At 40.4% G+C, this 17,700-nt stretch overlaps 2 protein-coding genes across 4 annotated transcripts in view; one reads left to right on the plus strand and one right to left on the minus strand.

Annotated features, from left to right (window-relative positions):
- The window catches only part of cpne4b (copine IVb), a 37,370-nt gene that overhangs the window by 19,475 nt on the left and 195 nt on the right, over positions 1 to 17,700 (minus strand). The window contains exons 1-2 of one of the 3 annotated variants that reach the window (XR_009786067.1): positions 5,669 to 5,973; positions 1,518 to 1,708 (exon numbers count right to left, since the gene is read on the minus strand). Coding sequence is in view for 2 of the 3 variants with exons in the window: in XM_061759550.1 (XP_061615534.1) it covers positions 1,518 to 1,688 (171 nt within the window). In the remaining variant the exon portion in view is untranslated. Of the gene's footprint in view, positions 1 to 1,517; positions 1,709 to 5,668; positions 5,974 to 17,700 lie in introns of those variants that run through there. The other 2 variants (XM_061759550.1, XM_061759552.1) reach the window with 2 other exon arrangements.
- Positions 7,747 to 16,888, plus strand: dync1li1 (dynein, cytoplasmic 1, light intermediate chain 1). Its single transcript, XM_061759553.1, has 13 exons — positions 7,747 to 7,902; positions 8,150 to 8,223; positions 9,433 to 9,549; positions 9,656 to 9,886; positions 10,283 to 10,437; positions 10,679 to 10,772; positions 11,117 to 11,252; positions 11,428 to 11,539; positions 13,940 to 13,999; positions 14,095 to 14,139; positions 14,219 to 14,306; positions 14,396 to 14,518; positions 15,713 to 16,888. The coding sequence occupies exons 1-13, from the start codon at positions 7,805 to 7,807 to the stop codon at positions 15,829 to 15,831; spliced, it is 1,452 nt and encodes a 483-aa protein (XP_061615537.1). The 5' UTR covers positions 7,747 to 7,804; the 3' UTR covers positions 15,832 to 16,888.

The raw sequence follows: 17,700 nt of genomic DNA on the forward strand, positions 1-17,700 counted from the left end.
TACTGTATTTAAAGAGAATGCTGTGCGCTGGGCATAAGTCTGTCTTTCCCCATAGAGGACAAGGTGATGACGAGGATCCATTTTGCCCTGACATCCTACATTTTTCCCTCCATACTTCTCTCCTAAAAAGTTAAGGTAACACATCTTCTACATATGTAGAGTACCCCTACCTTAACCCTAATATTAATAGAAAAAATAAAAGTAGAAAAGGAGTTGCAATATCAAAAATGCCTAAAACATTTCATGTCCAAATTACAGTTTTTCTCAGTCGCTTTGGTACAGTTTTTGAATCATCCTCAACTATTGCAATACATTACGCGCATTACTCAAATAGCAAAACACCATGCATTACCTGTAAAAGACACTCTTTTGCTCAAAATCCTTCTTTTATTTCTCAAAAGTAAATATCTGTGTCAATGAACAAGTCTACAGAATAACAAGTCTTTGTGTCATTGTGTACGAATAACACAGTCAAATTGATTAGTCATGTTGTCAATATGTCAGTACGGTGTACTCTGGCGGGGCCTTCTGATGTAAACTGCAACTGAGGTTTTGATGACAATTATTCCAAATTCAAGGTTACACCTTAGTGTACGCTGAAAATTGATTGCAAGATACCAGACAAAACTCACTTTTACGCTTTTACTCAACAACTCTCAACTCAAGCTTATTTGTATAGCACTTTCAAAACAGCCACAGCTGCACCAAAGCGCTGTACACAGAACAAAAGTAGAAATGTGAACATAGTATCGTCTCCTCAGGGAAAACTGTAGATGCAGTGGCAGTGTTGAAGGAATTACAGTGCAGTCATTCTACACCTGATATTCCTGGCTGTTGGGCCACAAATTCTCATCTGCATCACAATTAACAGCTTCTCTTGTGATGAGCTATTCCAGAGAACTGCTTCATCAGTGGTTGATCTAACACTTCACACATTTCCCTTCATTGAAGAAAGTCAAGTTTCACCTGGGGAAAAATAAGGCAAATGGAAATGTATAGAAATATGCTTGACATATTATTACAACTTTTTCAACCATTTTGCAAGTGAAGACTTTGCGATAAACAAATGCCTAAATGATGTGGGGGTGGGGGGGGGGGGGGGGGCAGACTATTCAACAGAGGCCCATTATAGTACATTTGATCAACATGAGATAAGCAATTTATATTGTTATACAACAATCATTGTTATACAAAAATAATTTGCATGGATGTGCCAAAGCATTTCCAAATTGTTCAAAGAAGTGAGGAATTGCCACAGTGACACAATGATGTGAAGATTGAAAAAATATCATTGAGAATTTCAGTTCTGAGCCGACAAATGTACCAAAGCGACTGAGAATAACTCTAAAATACAATTATGTAGTGTATGTATAAACATGACTGTGTTGCAATAAAAAACAAGAAATTGCAAGAATTGACGACAGATACATCAAAGCAGTAAAGAGGGAAAAGTGTGTTAAAAATTGCAGGCAATTTATCCACCCCATCTTCCCTCTCTCTTCATCACTGTACTCTACCTCAAACCACTGGCCATGAGACTGCATCTTCAAAACCACGCAAGGGTCGGGTTTGGAGAGGGCGTCTCGGTCTGAGATTCCCCGACAGGCCACTCTCAGCTCCACTTTGGTTAGGCATGGAGAGCTGATAAAGCCCAGCGTGGCCTCTGCAGACTCGTAGATATTACTCATCGTGAATGCACAATCACGCCCTAAAAGCAGAAAGGGAGAGAGAATAACATGTATCCGTGTAATTTAAGCACAAGTCAGATAGATAGATAGATAGATAGATAGATAGATAGATAGATAGATAGATAGATAGATAGATAGATAGATAGATAGATAGATAGATAGATAGATAGATAGATAGATAGATAGATAGATAGATAAAATATGAAATATTTTCAAGAGGGGAAGTAAATAAACACTTGAGATAATGTTGTTGCACAAGTGTGCACACCCTTTTATACCTAGGGATGTAGCTGTTTTCTCACTTAACCAACCACATTCAAACTCATGTTAAATGAGAGTCAGCACACTTGCCACTATTTAAAGTTCAATGTTCTGGTAGGATCACTGATGGTGTACTGGTACATTCACCTTATGGCCGTGTCGGTTCAGTTCCCACTCAGTGACGGTGGTGAATGTGAGTGAGAATGGTTGTCTGTCTCTATATGCCCTGTAATTGACTGGATAGGGTGCAGTCCAGCTCAAACTCGACCCTGAATAAGATGATGAAGATGGATGGATGTTCTAGAAGGCTTTTCCTAACATTTATATATATATATATATATATATATATATATATATATATATATATATATATATATATATACGTAAATATAATTATTTGAAGCTGTGCAAGAACATGTTGAAATGACGATGTGTTACTTAGAGACGCTAATGCTGGATCAATGAAGTCCAGTTCAAAATCAACAGATTGTTCCACACCTATCTATGCCTTATCCTTCAAGTGAAGCACTTTTCTGTCATTCTATCCTGGTACTGCAGTGATTCTCAAAGTGTGGAGAATCGCTGCCCAAGTATTGTTCAGTGCTATTTAATTTTTTTGTACATTTGCATTTAATCTTTAAGAACTGGGGGTTTTCAAACATGTATTTAGGTACCTTTTTCATTTAACTTTTATGTGCAACATATTTTAATTGAATCATTATGCAACTACAGTTTTTTAATATCCTTACATTTAAGTGCAATGTAATGTTCAAACTGTGCATAATCTTACAGTGGGTTACAATAATATTAAATATACTTTTTAGGAAAAAAAATCAGGCTACTATGCTACTGTATTTTAAGGTTGGTCATGATGGTGTTACTTGGCCAGCTATGTGTTTTTTTTTAGGTACCTTTGTGTAAACGGTTTGAGAACCACTTTGGTACTGTATTTAGAATAGTATCCATCCTACCATCTAACTTTATAATATTTTAAAAATAAAATTCCCTTTTAAAAAAGCATTGGAGCATAATCAAACAACGTCCGCTAATGCCTCATAAATATGAATATGTTACAATTTGACAAGCCAGATCAGTCTGGCACCTGTTTAAAACCAATAATGAATTTATTGCTAAAGACACTTCATCACATGTATAAAAGATATCAAAATGCTCAGACCCATTCTGTGGTTCCATAATGTACAAACCTCGGCTAGCCTACAGCCAGTTAGTCTCACCCCAAAGGATAACCACAGGTCTGCAGATGTGCTAGATGGTACAAAGTGAATATTAATGCAGTGGTCTAGGAGTATCCTTCTTAGGGATTTTAAACTCTTGGAACTGGGTCTGACTCTGACCTGGATCTCGCTCCCCGCATCCTCCATAATTCAGGTTTCTTGTGTGTGTGTGTGTGAGAGAGAGTTGGTGATGATTATTTTTAGCTAAGTGGAGCTAAATGGGCTGTGCACTCAAAAACATGTAGACATGGACAGAAGCACAGAGCAGGTGTGTGACATACACCTGACATTTACCAAGGTGGTGCCCTCTGTTCCTATGTGTGCATTTTGCATTGTACTACATTGAATGTGTGTGTTTCTGTCAGTCCCTGTCCATTCCAGCTAAGAGCAGATGACAATGATAGTGAAGGCAGTTAATAGTCTCCCATAAAAGGTATCGTGAAAAGAAGCTGAGATTCAAAGCAGGAACCTTCAAACTGTGAGGCAGACTTGCTAACCACTAGTTGACTGTGCTGCTTTTATCCATCAACAGATTTTCATAGTACTTATCCTCCTTAGCGTCTCGGGTCCTCTGTTAACAGCTGACTGGGCGAGAGCCGGTGGGCACCCTGGACTGATCGCCAGTCAATCGCAGGGCATCTATAGAAAAACCAGCATTCACTCTCCTATTCACAACTTTCAATTCACTATCAATGACATACATAAATTAACTGCACTAATCAGTACATAATGATACAACAACCACAAACGTTCTCTAGAATTCAAATAGGTGGCAGTATTTCTCAGCCTCATGCTCCCTATCAATTAGTGTCTGTCGGGCATCTGCAAAGGGTGTGTAGTTTTGCTGTATTTTAGCTTTATTTAATTTCCAGCGTTGAAACTCTTTTAAACGTATATGACCAATAAAACATTGGCCATACAGCTAATAAAGTTTTTATGACAGAGACAGTTTGAGCCAGGGATTAATTCATTTTAGATTGGGGGGGGGGGGGGGGGGGGGGGGGGGGGGGGGGCAAACACATTTTTTGTTGTAGTTATGATTTCCCTTTGGGGGCAGTTATGACTGTGAAAAACCATATAAACGTATGATATATATATATATATATATATATATATACACAGATAACTGCCCCTGCATTTGATTGTTATTACTAAGGATGTTCGATAACATGTCGTTTCAGACCAATAACAGTGCGAGTATTCAGTCTTGAGTACTCACCAATACGGCGGTTACTCATACAGAGTACTGATACCACTAGTACTTTTGATCCATAAAATTTCAATTAACACAATGGCATATAATTATAAACAAAGGTCTTTCTTTCTTTCTTTCTTTCTGATGCACGATGATTCGCCAACATGTCAAACCGCCAGCGTTTAGTGCCAACTACTGGTAAGGAAGACTTGTTTGATGTCAGATTTATTTATTTTTTTGCTTTAAGTTTCGATTGCTGTAATCGGCAGCCTTCACAAGTACCCGATACCTTGAAATAAGGCCAGTACAAGCCGATACAAAAATTAGAATTCATGGAAAATTGTGGCAAGAAAAATTATTAAATTAATGATAAAGAAGGGATATAGGAAGACAAAAAAAATGCTTGAAATATCTGTTAAAGACACACAAAATGATATGGCAGATTGGATGTGGCCCCATGACCTTTAGTTTGACACTTATCTCTTATAGAAAAAATAAATAATGCTCTGAAATTGGTGTGTATTTTAAACACAAACCAGAAATGGTGCGTAACATTTCTGCAATGCTCTGTTGGTCTTAACCTCCCACACTGTGACAATCAGTCGGTGTTGTACCTTGACTGTGTCTGCGTATGCCCATTCACCTTCGCCGGTGCACGTGCGACGGTGACAACTGTGATATTAATGATTCGGTCACAGGAAGACTCAGGACCACTGCTATGGCGCTTATTGATTAGCAGACAAGGTGCCGTGGCATCGCCTTTCAGCGGCATCCATTAAAGAGGTGGCGTGTCACACAACTCAGGTTAATAGTCATGGTACAGGAGACCGAATTATGTTCAGCTGACTTACATGACACCAAAAATGGATCTATAGGATGGGTATCAGAACGCAGTGGTTCGAGCTGAGGGCTCAGCTCTAACCAGGGTGTTACAGGAGTGAGGGCAAGAAAGGGTGAATGAAGAAGAGAGAAAGAGAAGAAACAAGAAGCAAAGAATCGAGCTACATTGACCCCGCTTGCAGGGCTTCTCTTCCCTTACTATTCATGCAACAGATTTCTGCCTTCAGTGTTTTTGATTTGATTGGCAGCATTTAATATGCAGAATAGGAATTTTTTTTTAACGCCAGCCTTTTTTTTGGGAGGGGGGGCCACTGTCCACAATGTACGCACACTGCAAATATTTTTGAAAAGCATGCAGCACACTTTTCATGCACAATGTAGAGGAGGTGAAGCAGCAGCAGCTTCAACACACACACACACACACACACACACACACACACACAACTCACCCACTTGGAGAGAAGATCCGAACAAGCCAAAGAACTTCCCCGCTGTTGACGTAACAATCACGGGCGCCTACCTCGCTGTGCCCATCTCCCCCGTCCTCTCACACTCTTTTGTCTTTTAGGATTTCAGTCACCCACAACGCTGCAGAGCTGAGCGAGGATGATGCTCACAAACAAGTATTAGAGCCGAATTCAAATTCCCAGCGGGCAAGCGCGGCTAGGACGCGCTCCTTTCCCTGGGTTCACTCTGGATGAAAAATGGAAGGAGGAGGAGGAGTGGGCGGACGGGCGGGCGGTGCGCCACTTATCCAGAGTTTGTAATCCGCTGACTCCACCGGGGGGCCGCGGTGAGCGCACAGCAGCCAGGGACCCCGCTCGACTGGCAGTGCAGTCTCGCAGCGTCATCTAGTGGGCACGTGGGTGGTAGTGTTGCCCCCCCCCCCCCCCCCACCCACCGTTCTCTACTTTTGATTGGCTCGGATGCGCTTCAGGGGTTTTATAATAAGCAATGACCGCACACCTGAGACCAGTTGGTGGTCCATAAAAAAGACCCCGCAGCAGCAAGATTAGTTTTCTGGCGGATGGATTAAAACCTTTCAAATACAGCACTCTCAAATGTGGCAACTATGCATGAAGTTTCATAAATAATTATATCTTGTACAGTAGCTCAATTTGGTCATTCTTTTAAACGATTTCTTATGCGGTTGCAGTTTGTTATATGTTGGATTGCCTGTAATATTTTCTGGGCAATTTGAAATGAATCAAATATATTTGCCTTTATCTATTTTCATGATTTGCCATCAGAGATTGAGTTCATAGATTACTTGACACATCCAAAACAAAACAAAAACAAAAACTTTTGCTTTATGCAGTGCAGTTTTACACTAGTGCAAACTACAATATAAATTCATTTAAATCCCCCCTAACACACACACACGCACACGCACGCACAAACCCACTCCACGGTGTCAATCAAAGATGAACATGATTACTTTTGTAGAGTTTAACACCTTTCAGTATGGGAGTCCATACTTTGTCCTGTACTTTTACTGAGTTTGCATAGCTGATTTTGTTTCAGTACACCATGATACACATTGTGCCTTTTCTTGAAGCGTACCCCTTTTTTAAGGGTTTATTTAACAGAACGTATTTCATCAACAAGGTACGTGGAATACACAAATGCAGTGTGATTAAAAACCTTTAAGAATCACTGAAGAGTGACAGGCAGTGAATTTGATATCTGGGCCTTCAGTGGAGACTTCTCCGTCTTAATCCTTACCACCACTATCACATTGCAGTTATTTAAATCAACAAAAACACATTAACAACGCACAACTGTGCTCCATAATATACGTAGGGCCAGTGATACTGATTAAAGGGGTTTAAGTGGGCAACAAAGCTATAACTCACACCCCACTGTTGACAAATGTACTTCGATCAGGAAAAGCATTCGTCAGCACCCCGCAACCTACCAACGAATATATTTGGAAAAATTCCGTCTGCAACCCCCAATCGGTTTTCCAGGGGCATCACCAGTCTGGTGTGTCCCGGGCAGACACACACCTTTGCAGGCCACTGATTAAAAGACTGTTGGGAAAAACATTAATACAATTTCATGAACAAATGTTAAAATGTAAGTTGTAAATGTAGAGTATATGCAACAAATCTGGTTAACACACTGTATTTCAACAATTACTTTTGTAATATTTTTTTATTAAACTGTAAAGCGACTTTGTGGACACCCTGCATTAGATTTGCATCTTATTGCAAGTGTATGTTGTGACGAGCGTGCGTTTTCTGGATATTTAGTTTTCCCCCATTTCGACAAAAGCTCATGATGTGTAATGGGCTTTGTATCATCAAACGATTTGGGCTTTTAAGCTTTTATATGAGGACACATGGACACAAGCCCACATAAAAGATAACCAACAGGAACGAACAGACAAATGCTTTCAGGGCACCTCTGTGTGTGTTGGGTCCCATTTGTCACGCTGGAGGTGAGGTCATGTCTTTGTGCGTGCACCCCCACCGCCCCCCACCATCTTTGTGCGGTACGACCACGCCCCGGCCCCACCGTGTAGTGCAATCTCAGTTACATCCGGGCACTCTGCTCGCTTGACAAGTGACAACCCTGCGAAGATGGCGACTACAGGGAGGAGTGCATTATTATCCTCCACCTTAACTGGATCGAAGACCACGCTGGGGAACCCGGAGGAGGATGACGGCCAGAACTTATGGTGCGTGTGAGCTTTCTTTAAATTCCAGGTCGTCGATAGCGGGTGGGCTTCGAGGTGCTGAAGCTCAAATGTTCCGGCGAGGAGGTTGCTTTGACAGCTAGCAGCCTGCTAACGAGGTTAGCTCAGTACCAGACAGGAAGCTGGTGACAGTGGAACAAGCTAACCTGACTTAGCCTGTCGTGCAATGGAATGAATGAATGAATGAATAATGAATCGTCGTGGGATAATCTGCTTCTTGTGTCTACAGGTCGACCATCCTGAGCGAAGTGTCAACCCATTCAAGATCAAAGCTACCGTCGGGGAAAAATGTCCTGGTTATGGGTGGGTACACGAGATGTGTTATGGAATAGCCAGCCAGAAAGCTTACAAGCTGACACGTTACCGCTTTCTATGAGGTGACGGTCCGTTGAGATTGGTGTAATTTAGAATTTTTTTTCGAGCGTGGACTAAACACTGCAAGTCATTGTAGCATGCTAATAGCGGCAATAGAGGTGATGCTGAGGAGAGGATGCGAACCATCTGGGCCTTGAAATGAACATAAACACACTACTGCCGCTGCTATACGCCTGTGTAGATTTAAACCTTTGCCTTGGATAACCAGCGAGTTTATTGACGTCCAGTCTACTTTCAATCAAAAACATTGGTGCTGCACGGAGTCCCGCTGTCTGCATGAGTGGATATAGCACAGTGAGGAATTGACGCAGCCTTGACAACACAACAACAATAAAGTGTTACGCTCTAAAACCAATACGAACGCAGACAATGAAGCTGTGATGCTTGGAAGTGTTTACATTCCATCAATGTTTGTGCATATTTAAAGCAAGGTATTTGTTGTCTGCAGATGTGTTTTCAAGAATTTCAAAATGTTACTCTTGTCATTACAAAACCAAATGTTTGTTGTTTAGGTCTTTTAAAAAAGTCATAATTGTGCTAACAATTGTTCAATAAAGAAATCAGTGACATAACTAATCAGGGCAAAATACCAGACATAACAAAATATTCTGTATTGTATTTTTAAATAGGAAAAGATTGGAAAAATATACAGGGTGGGTGAAAAGTAACAATATTAAAATAGCAACGGGACAAGTGGCCGCCATCTGTGGAATAAAAATAAAAAAACATGGAATAAGCATGTCTGTAAAGTACATTGGAACTTATGGTGCGTGTGAGCTTTCTTTAATACCTTGTGTATTAAATGCGCTATGTGAATAAATTTGTTTTGCTTTGCTTCGAATGGTGGTAAAATCCTCCATAACAAATGAATTAACTTATCCTATTCTACTGCTCTTATGAATTAATTCTCATTTGCAATATTTAAGACAAGTTTTTAGGACAAGAAACTTCACAGTAATTCTGACGTGTTGACTTGGAGAACTTTTCACCTGCCCTGTATATGTATGATTTGAAAATGCAAGATATAAAACATACAGTAAAAAATATGCCTAAATAAATGAGTCTTTTACTGCTTTTGAAGAGCCATCTCTTAGTACAAAAGGAAGTGCATTCTAATGTATGTGCATTTGTGTTTAGGGGAAGTTGGCTCGGGGAAGACCACCTTGGTTGCCAAGTTACAAGGAGTTGAAGAGTACATGAAAGGGCGAGGTCTAGAATATCTCTACATCAATGTACATGATGACGACATCGACGGTATCTCGCACTATTTCCCTTTTGCAATTTATTTTTATTCCTTCAAAATGTATGGTTGCGTTGGGGTTCTCCTCCCCCCCCTCTAATTTTGGTGTCATCTGTTTAGACCACACGAGGTGTAACGTATGGGTGTTAGACGGAGACCTTTACCACAAAGGTCTACAGGGAGTAGCCGTACCGGTGGACGCGATCAGCAACACGTTACTGCTGATAGCGGTTGACATGTCGCGGCCGTGGAATGCGCTGGACTCGCTCCAGAAGTGGGCGGCGGTCGCGAGGGAACACGTCGACAAACTGCGGGTCCCCCCAGAAACACTCCGGGAGCTCGAGCTTAAACGTGAGTCATACTGCCTGAAGACAACTGAACATATTTTTTCTTCCATTGGCACATATTCCATCCTCCTCGTGCTTGTGAAATTTTAGACTGCATATACCAATAGTTTGTCTATATGTGTCGTGTGATTGGCTGGTGACCAGTCCTGGGTGTACCCCGCCTCTCACCCAAATTCAGCTGGGATAGGCTCCAGCTCACCTGCGACCCTAATAAAGACGAGCGGTACAGAAATTGGATGGATAGATATTCTGGGAGTTGACAGACTGCAATCTTTTGAAGAAGTTTGGAGGAAGTAGCCTGGCAGACCGAGAACACACAGAATAGGAGCTAGTGTTCAACGTGTGAGCTATGAAATGCTGAAGATAGAATATTTTAACTACATATATGTTGTCTGTGCAGTTGTAAAACAGTTTCAGGAATACACAGAGCCTGGTAGTGGGGAGGATGGGACCCCACAGAGGAGAGCTGATGAGGAGGAGTGTGTCTTGCTGCCATTAGGAGACAACACACTCACACACAATCTGGGCATACCAATGGTAGTGGTCTGCACTAAGGTACATGCACTTACCAAGTGGCTATAAATGTAGTTAATTTAGTTAATAATGCCACACAGTGTGGACCTGTGTGTTTGGTTATATAGTATGGTGATGCATTCATTAAGTCAGAATCTGGATCTTTTGTTCTTATTGTAAGCGCTTAGTGTTAAAAAAAAAAAAAGCTTGCATCTCAGTGCAGATCAGTGCTGATTTGTCACACATTGCCCTCTATCTGACACCGACTTGTCTGTCCTCCCAGTGTGATGCCATTAGCACATTGGAAAAGGAGCATGACTACAGAGACGAACACCTGGACTTCATTCAGTCTCACATCAGACAGTTCTGTCTACAGTGTATCCTTCATAACATCAATGTTGTTCCTTTATTCCCCACAAACCCCCTCCCAAAGTTGTTTAACTTTTAATATGGTGGTTCAGTGGATAATGTTATCAAGTTTAATTAAATGTGAAGTTCATTAAAGCATAATGTAAAATAAGAAGCATGATCATTTTATGCTTAACTGCAACAGACCTACTTATAAATTAGTTCCAGAACAATGTTCACAATCCATGTGCTTAAACAGTGAAAACTGGCACAAAATTACCTTTTGTTCAAATTTAAAAATATTTTGTAAATTGTTTCCCCCCATCATTCTTTCAATTATAATATTGACAAACAACCTTGACAGAGGTGTCAGATGGAGCATCTCTCATTTATACATCAGTGAAGGAGATGAAGAACCTCGATGTGCTATATAAATATCTGGTCCACAGACTTTATGGCTTTCCATTCCACTGCCCTGCACAAGTGGTAGAAAGAGATGCAGTCTTCATGTAAGTGTGTTTACTGTTATGTAATCTAAATCCAGCCTTATTGACTGCTTGAGGTTGTACCTAACATTCATATCTCTGCATTTATTTTAGTTTCTTGGTGTGTAATTGGTTTTATGTAATGATCACGAAATACCATTGTATGTCATGTTTTTAAACCCACCGTCCCCGATATCAGTCCCTCAGGTTGGGACAACGAAAAGAAGATTGCAATACTTCACGAGAACTTCCAGACAGTAAAGACAGATGACGGGTTTGAGGATGTAATCGTCAAACCACCAGTCAGAAAGGTATTGACCTTATCCAAATAAAATACCATAAGAAAAGAAATCTTGAAAGGGTGCTAAAAATGCTATGATTTTGTATAATTGCATATTCAAGGGTTGGTTAAAAGCGGTTGAATTTTGGATACATTTTATTAATTTACAAGAGATTTCAGATTGAATATTCTTCTTATTACAGTAGATGGAAAACTGCCGTGGCTAAACCTGTACCTAAGAATTATTAGTTTGTCCCTCTTCATTTAGGAAACAGAAATTAGTTGGAGCTTATCGCAACTGTTAGGTGCAAAAACATGTGCTTATATTTAAGGTGTACTGGTGGTGTGAATTTGAGTGCGAATGGTTCTTTGTCTCTATGTGCCCTGTGATTGGCTGGCGACCGGTTCAGGGTGTACCCCGCCTCCCGCCCAAAGATAGCTAGCATAGGCTCCAGCAGCCCGCAACCCTAGTGAGGAGAAGCGGTAAAGAAAATGGATGGATGGATGGATGGATGGTACAGCTGGAAAAAAAATTACGTCATGTAAAAAGTTCGGTATTTTTTGTCACTCATTTCAGAAAGTGAAACCAATATACAGATTCATTACACAGAGAGAAATATTTCAAACCTTTATTTCTTGCTGATGTTGATCACGGCTTTGAAATATTGAAAACCCAAAATTCAGTGTCACAGCAAATTAGAATATTACACACGATAAATAAAAAATGATATTTTAAACCGAAATCTCAGGCTTCTGGAAAGTATTTTCATTTCACTGCACTCAATACTTAGTTGGGCATGAATTACTGCATCTTTGCAGCGTGGCATGGAGGTGATCATCCCCCGTGGCACTGCTCAGCTATAATGGAAACCCAGGTTGCTTTGATAGTGGCCTTTAGATCATCTGCATTGTTGGATCTGGTCCGCTCATCTTCCTCTTGACAATACCCCATAGATTCTCTATGGGGTTCAGGTGAAGCAATTTCGCTGGCCAATCAAGCCCCGTAACACCTCGGTCATTGAACTTAGAGCTTTTGAACATTGCGCTTTTGCTACCTTTGGCAGTACGGGCAGATGCCAGGTCCTGCTGGAAAATGAAGTCAGGATCTCCCTTATGCTTATCAGCAGAAGGAAGCAAGCAGTGCTCTTAAATATCCTGTTAGATGGCTGCATTTACTGGATTTCAGAAAAGGCAGTAGACCAACACCAGCAGGTGGCATGCCAACCTAAATCATCACTGACTGTGGAAACTTCACACTGGACTTCAAGAATTGCGGACTCTGCGCCTCTACACTCCTCCTCCACACCCTGGGGTCTTGATTTCCGAACGATATGCAAAATTTACTATCATCTAAAATGAGGATTTTGGTCCACTGAGCAACAGTCCTGTTTTTTGTCTCCACATCCCAAGTAAGACACTTCTGACATTGTCTCTGGTTCAGGAGTGGCTTGACACAAGGAATGTGACATTTGTAACCCATGTCTAGGATTCATTGTTGCGTTGGGGCTCTTGATGTGCTGACTTCAGCATCAGTCTCCTCCTGTCGCTCTTCCAAATTCTTGAATGGAATTTGCTTGACCATCCTCTTAAGGCTGTGGTTATCCCTTTTGCTAGTGCAACTTTTCCTTCCACTCAACTTCCAATGAATATACTTGGATACAGCACTCTGTGAACAAAAAGCTTCTTTAGCAATGACCTTTTGTGACTTACTCTCCTTGTGGAGGGTGTCAATGACTGTCTTCTGGACATCCGTCAAGTCAGCAGTCTTAGCCGTTATTATGTATCTTACTGACCCAGACTGAGAGACCGTCTGAAGGTTTAGGAAACCTTCACAAATGTTTTGAGTTAGCTGATAAGGGTGTTACACAATGACTTTTCAGTATTGGAATTTTTTCACCAAATTCAAATTTTCTGAGACACTGAATTTTTGGCCTTTCTTTATCCATAATCCGTAATTATAAACTTGCAAGAAATAACGGCTTGAAATACTGTATTTCACTCTGTGTAATGAATCTACTGATATACAGGGTGATTGAAAAGTAACTCCCTATTTTTAAGTATTTGTAATTTATTTCTGAACTATAATTCTTACAAGAAATGAACATGAGAAGAAAGTGTATTGCATGGAGTTTTATTTAAAATTCGATATGGGCGCCAGCATTAGCCACCGGTTTCTCAAGCCGCCTGGGAACCGCATTAACTGATTTCACAAGGAACTCTTGTATTCGCCCTTCAAGTTCTTCCAAAACTTTTTCAATATTCAAATTTTTGTAGATCTACAAGCATAAGCCATGAATTCATCTGTCACAAGCTTCTTGATAAATTCTTGCGTTTCATAAGATGTATTTGTCTGCTCAGCATGGTCCTCAAAGGGTTAATGGCAGTTGTATCTACTGTACCAGTTTGAAACCGTTTTCGTATGTCTCATCAGATTGTCCATGAAAAGGAGATTCAAGCCGAAGATGACCAAGTGTTTCTGGTAAAATTGCAGGTAAGCAAAGATTTAAATTGTAAATGTGTTGTTGTTTGGTTACATTATATGTGCTAACATTAACATTATGATGTATATTTTACTCTTTACTGTAGTCTTTGCTCGCCAAACAGCCTGCTGTTACTGTAGGGCGACCAGTGGTAAGAGTACTTCATTTTCCCTTTCTGGGTCTGACCCACAAAAAGTTCATGACTGTGAGCGAAACTGTTTCGTGCATAGGACACGACAACAAGAGCACCCACCGGTTCACCGCGGACGAGCAACCGTTCTGCGGCCGCCAACGTTGCCAATGCCATGCCACAATCAGGTATGCCATGTCATTTTCCAATGTAAAAATGTGCCACCAGGATTGAGGTGTTTGGTGTTTTTACATGGTTTAATCTCTGTTTTCTGCAGGTCAAACCAGTGAGGGGGTCTTGGCCAACTTCTTCAACAGTCTTCTGACAAAGAAAACAGGGACAGGAGGAGCAGGAACGCCAGGGGCTGGGAACAACACTCCAGGGACAGTACGCAAGTCAGGTAAGAACATCCACACACCTGTGGTTTCGGTGACGTTTAGCTTATATGATCAAAAAGTGAGCATCCAGTCCTCCCACAATCCTCAGTCATTGGTCATCTCGGCCTCTTTTTGATTGGACTTTTCACTTCTCTCTCCCAATCCCTAATATTTTGCAACATTATCACACGTCTGTTCTCCGTGTATCTATCACACAATAGAATCGTGAAAAATGGCCCCTAATTTTTTTAACCACATCTTAGTCTTTGTTGTCCAATCTCACTGTTAACATCCTTGACAACTTGTGTATGTGCGTGCCCCAGTCAGAGGATGTTGGCCCCGATAAGGTGTGTGTGAGCAGCACATTCTCTGATTATTGTTGCTCGCATATTTGTTCTTATTTTCTTATAATCCTGTTTTCTTGGTGAACCTTTTATCACCATCTCAGCATGAAAGATCAAACCAGAGCTGCACCCATTTTATGAGCAATACTGCAACCAATATTTGCATAAGAACTTGGAGCTTTAGCATCTTAGATTTTTTAAAAAAAGGGTTAGTTTTAAAATATAAGCAACATCTTTCATTTTTTTAGAGCATGTTGCATTGCATTTGCTGTAGATTTACTTGTGCCACACACAGTTCACATGATTCCAATTATGGCTGGCTTACATGGTCACTAAAGCATCTTTAAAAAAAATAATAATAATAAATAAAAAATAAAGCACTTTAAAATTGTAGTCTTGTTGAAATGTTGATGTAACAAACAAAAAAAATCCCATATTAATCCAGAATATGGATAATTAACTGGTAATTTGCAAACACTATTACCCTTACCATTTGCATTATTATTATTTTTTTATTAGTTGTGGTCAGAGGCAATATTGGTGCATTATTATTTTGTTAAAGTGCAAAGTGATTCACATCTATGCAAAGGATTTTACATTTACTTCAAACGTCAGTTCACGAAAGAAGTAAAACATTTTACAATCATCATCTTGTTGATCGCTAACATGATTTGCAGGGTATTGCTGTTGTATATTGCATCCAGCCCTATTTTAAAACATGTGTAATTGTGTCCCCTGCAGCTTAATGATTTGGACACGTTATGTTAATCATTGCACTGACTGATAATGTGATTCTGCATGCTTGAAAGAAGGAAGAGGCGACGTTTCTCTGTAGCAAATGTAATGACTTGTGTTTCACTGCTACGGCTACAGGCTCGAAATTGGGCCTGAGCGATGTACAGGCAGAGCTAGACCGCATAGCCAACCGAGAGACTGACTTGGACTTGCCCAATGCCAACGAGACCCCCACCACCGATGGCCAACACACATGAAGACCAACACACTTTGTTCACCCTGTTGTTCTTCTCTCCTCCACCTTAATCACCCTCTGCCTCTTTTGCCCTCCCTCCCTCTGCTCTGACACATGGATATGCAAGGGAAAAAAGGGGGAAGTAGGGGAAAAGAAAAGGTGGACACCGAATTTTTTTCTTCCTGTTATCTTTCACTCTCCATGTGAAGACTTGTCTCCTCTCTTCATACCCTCTTCCAAAACCTACCCTCCAACCTTCCAACCCCACCTACCTCTCTTACCTGGCTGTTACACTGGGGGGAGGATGTGTCACTGTAAATGCAAGAATGGTTACATGGGTATGAGGGACCAATGTGGGGGTGAAGGCTGGATTTTTGTTTGAAAATATTCATTGCAAGACTCGTGGTGAAGATGTATATCCATCCATTAATTGTGATGGTTCTGTTCGTGTTTTTTTAATGGTAGAAACTGCTGAATGATGTTGAAGAAACTGCACTTAGATTATAGGGTTCGGCCAGTGACTTAGGCAGAGGAAGCGATTGAGAACAAAAATCATTGCCTGGAACAATAGTGTTTTTTTTGTTTGTTGTTTTTAAAAAGGGAGAAACATACCTATGTATGTATAAGAGAGACTGAAACAGAACATTAAGGACATAAGTGCAACCTACTTGTATATGTTGGATGAGTTATATTTACAAACCAAAAAACAAAACCATGACTATGCTCTCTACACTACACTCTTTGAAATACACTACACCACACCACAAACTATAATCATGGACAACGAAATATTAGACTTAAGTCTAGCATGGCGCACATTTTGACATTTGACCAAACTCCCTTCATGATAGTTACACAGGAACTGCAAAAGGTGGGTGAGCTTTACCCGTACAGAATGATGCACCAGTGATTCCACATCAGGGTGGTGGGTGGCCAGGGGGTGCCAGCATGGTTAGGGTCACATCAAGAATGTACAGTCATCGTCTTGCTGATTGGTCCTGTTATTTCAGAGCTCTGTGTTGGCGTTTGTATAATTAGATCCGTTCAGCAGTCAAATAAAAGGTATTTATTCGCATTCATTCATCCGGTGTCTTTTATGTTATCGAGTAAGTTTGTATAATCAGATCCGTTCAGCAGTCAAATAAAAAGGTATTTATTCGCATTCATTCATCCGGTGTCTTTTATGTTATCGAGTAATGCTGTTCATTTAAATTTGAGGAAGAAAAACGACTAATGATTTTTATTAAACAATAACGTGCTGCAATTTACTCCCCAAAAAAGGAAGACTATTGCTGCCATAAAGTGTGTTTTGAATGACACTGCTGTTTTTGTCATGAATAATCTTTTTGTTATTAATTGGAGCAAGTGCATCAGAGAGGTTGTAATGACAACTGAATTAGACAAATATATTACCCATTACAGCATCCTTGCGGTCCTTGACTAATCTACAATACAAATATCTCTGTTATTATAGTTTTCTCTACTGAATGACTGACATGCAACTTTTCATGCACCTATATTGTCGAGAATATTACAAAGTCACACACCAGTTGGCAAATACACATATGCTACCTTACACCTACAGTTCAAAATAACCAGGGTTCTTTAACCACCAAGTCACAAAAGTTTCTTTCATTGAATTAGAAAATTGGGTAATTTTCCACTTGTATCGCTGTCGATGGGTTTTTGACAACCAAGTTCAAATATTGTCCTGTATGTACTCTAAATGACGTGGACTTCTTAATTATGTCATTAATAAGTCACATTCCATTCTAATGAGTGCACCCCGCCCTCTTCAACCGCCCCAGCAACCACGTCTTTCAGTGGTGTTTGTCAAAGACTATACCTTAAAAATATTTTTAAAATTAGCGACATCTCTTAATTGCATAAT

This window comes from Phyllopteryx taeniolatus, chromosome 21, assembly GCF_024500385.1.
Source record: "Phyllopteryx taeniolatus isolate TA_2022b chromosome 21, UOR_Ptae_1.2, whole genome shotgun sequence".
In the NCBI taxonomy this organism is placed as follows: domain Eukaryota; kingdom Metazoa; phylum Chordata; class Actinopteri; order Syngnathiformes; family Syngnathidae; genus Phyllopteryx; species Phyllopteryx taeniolatus.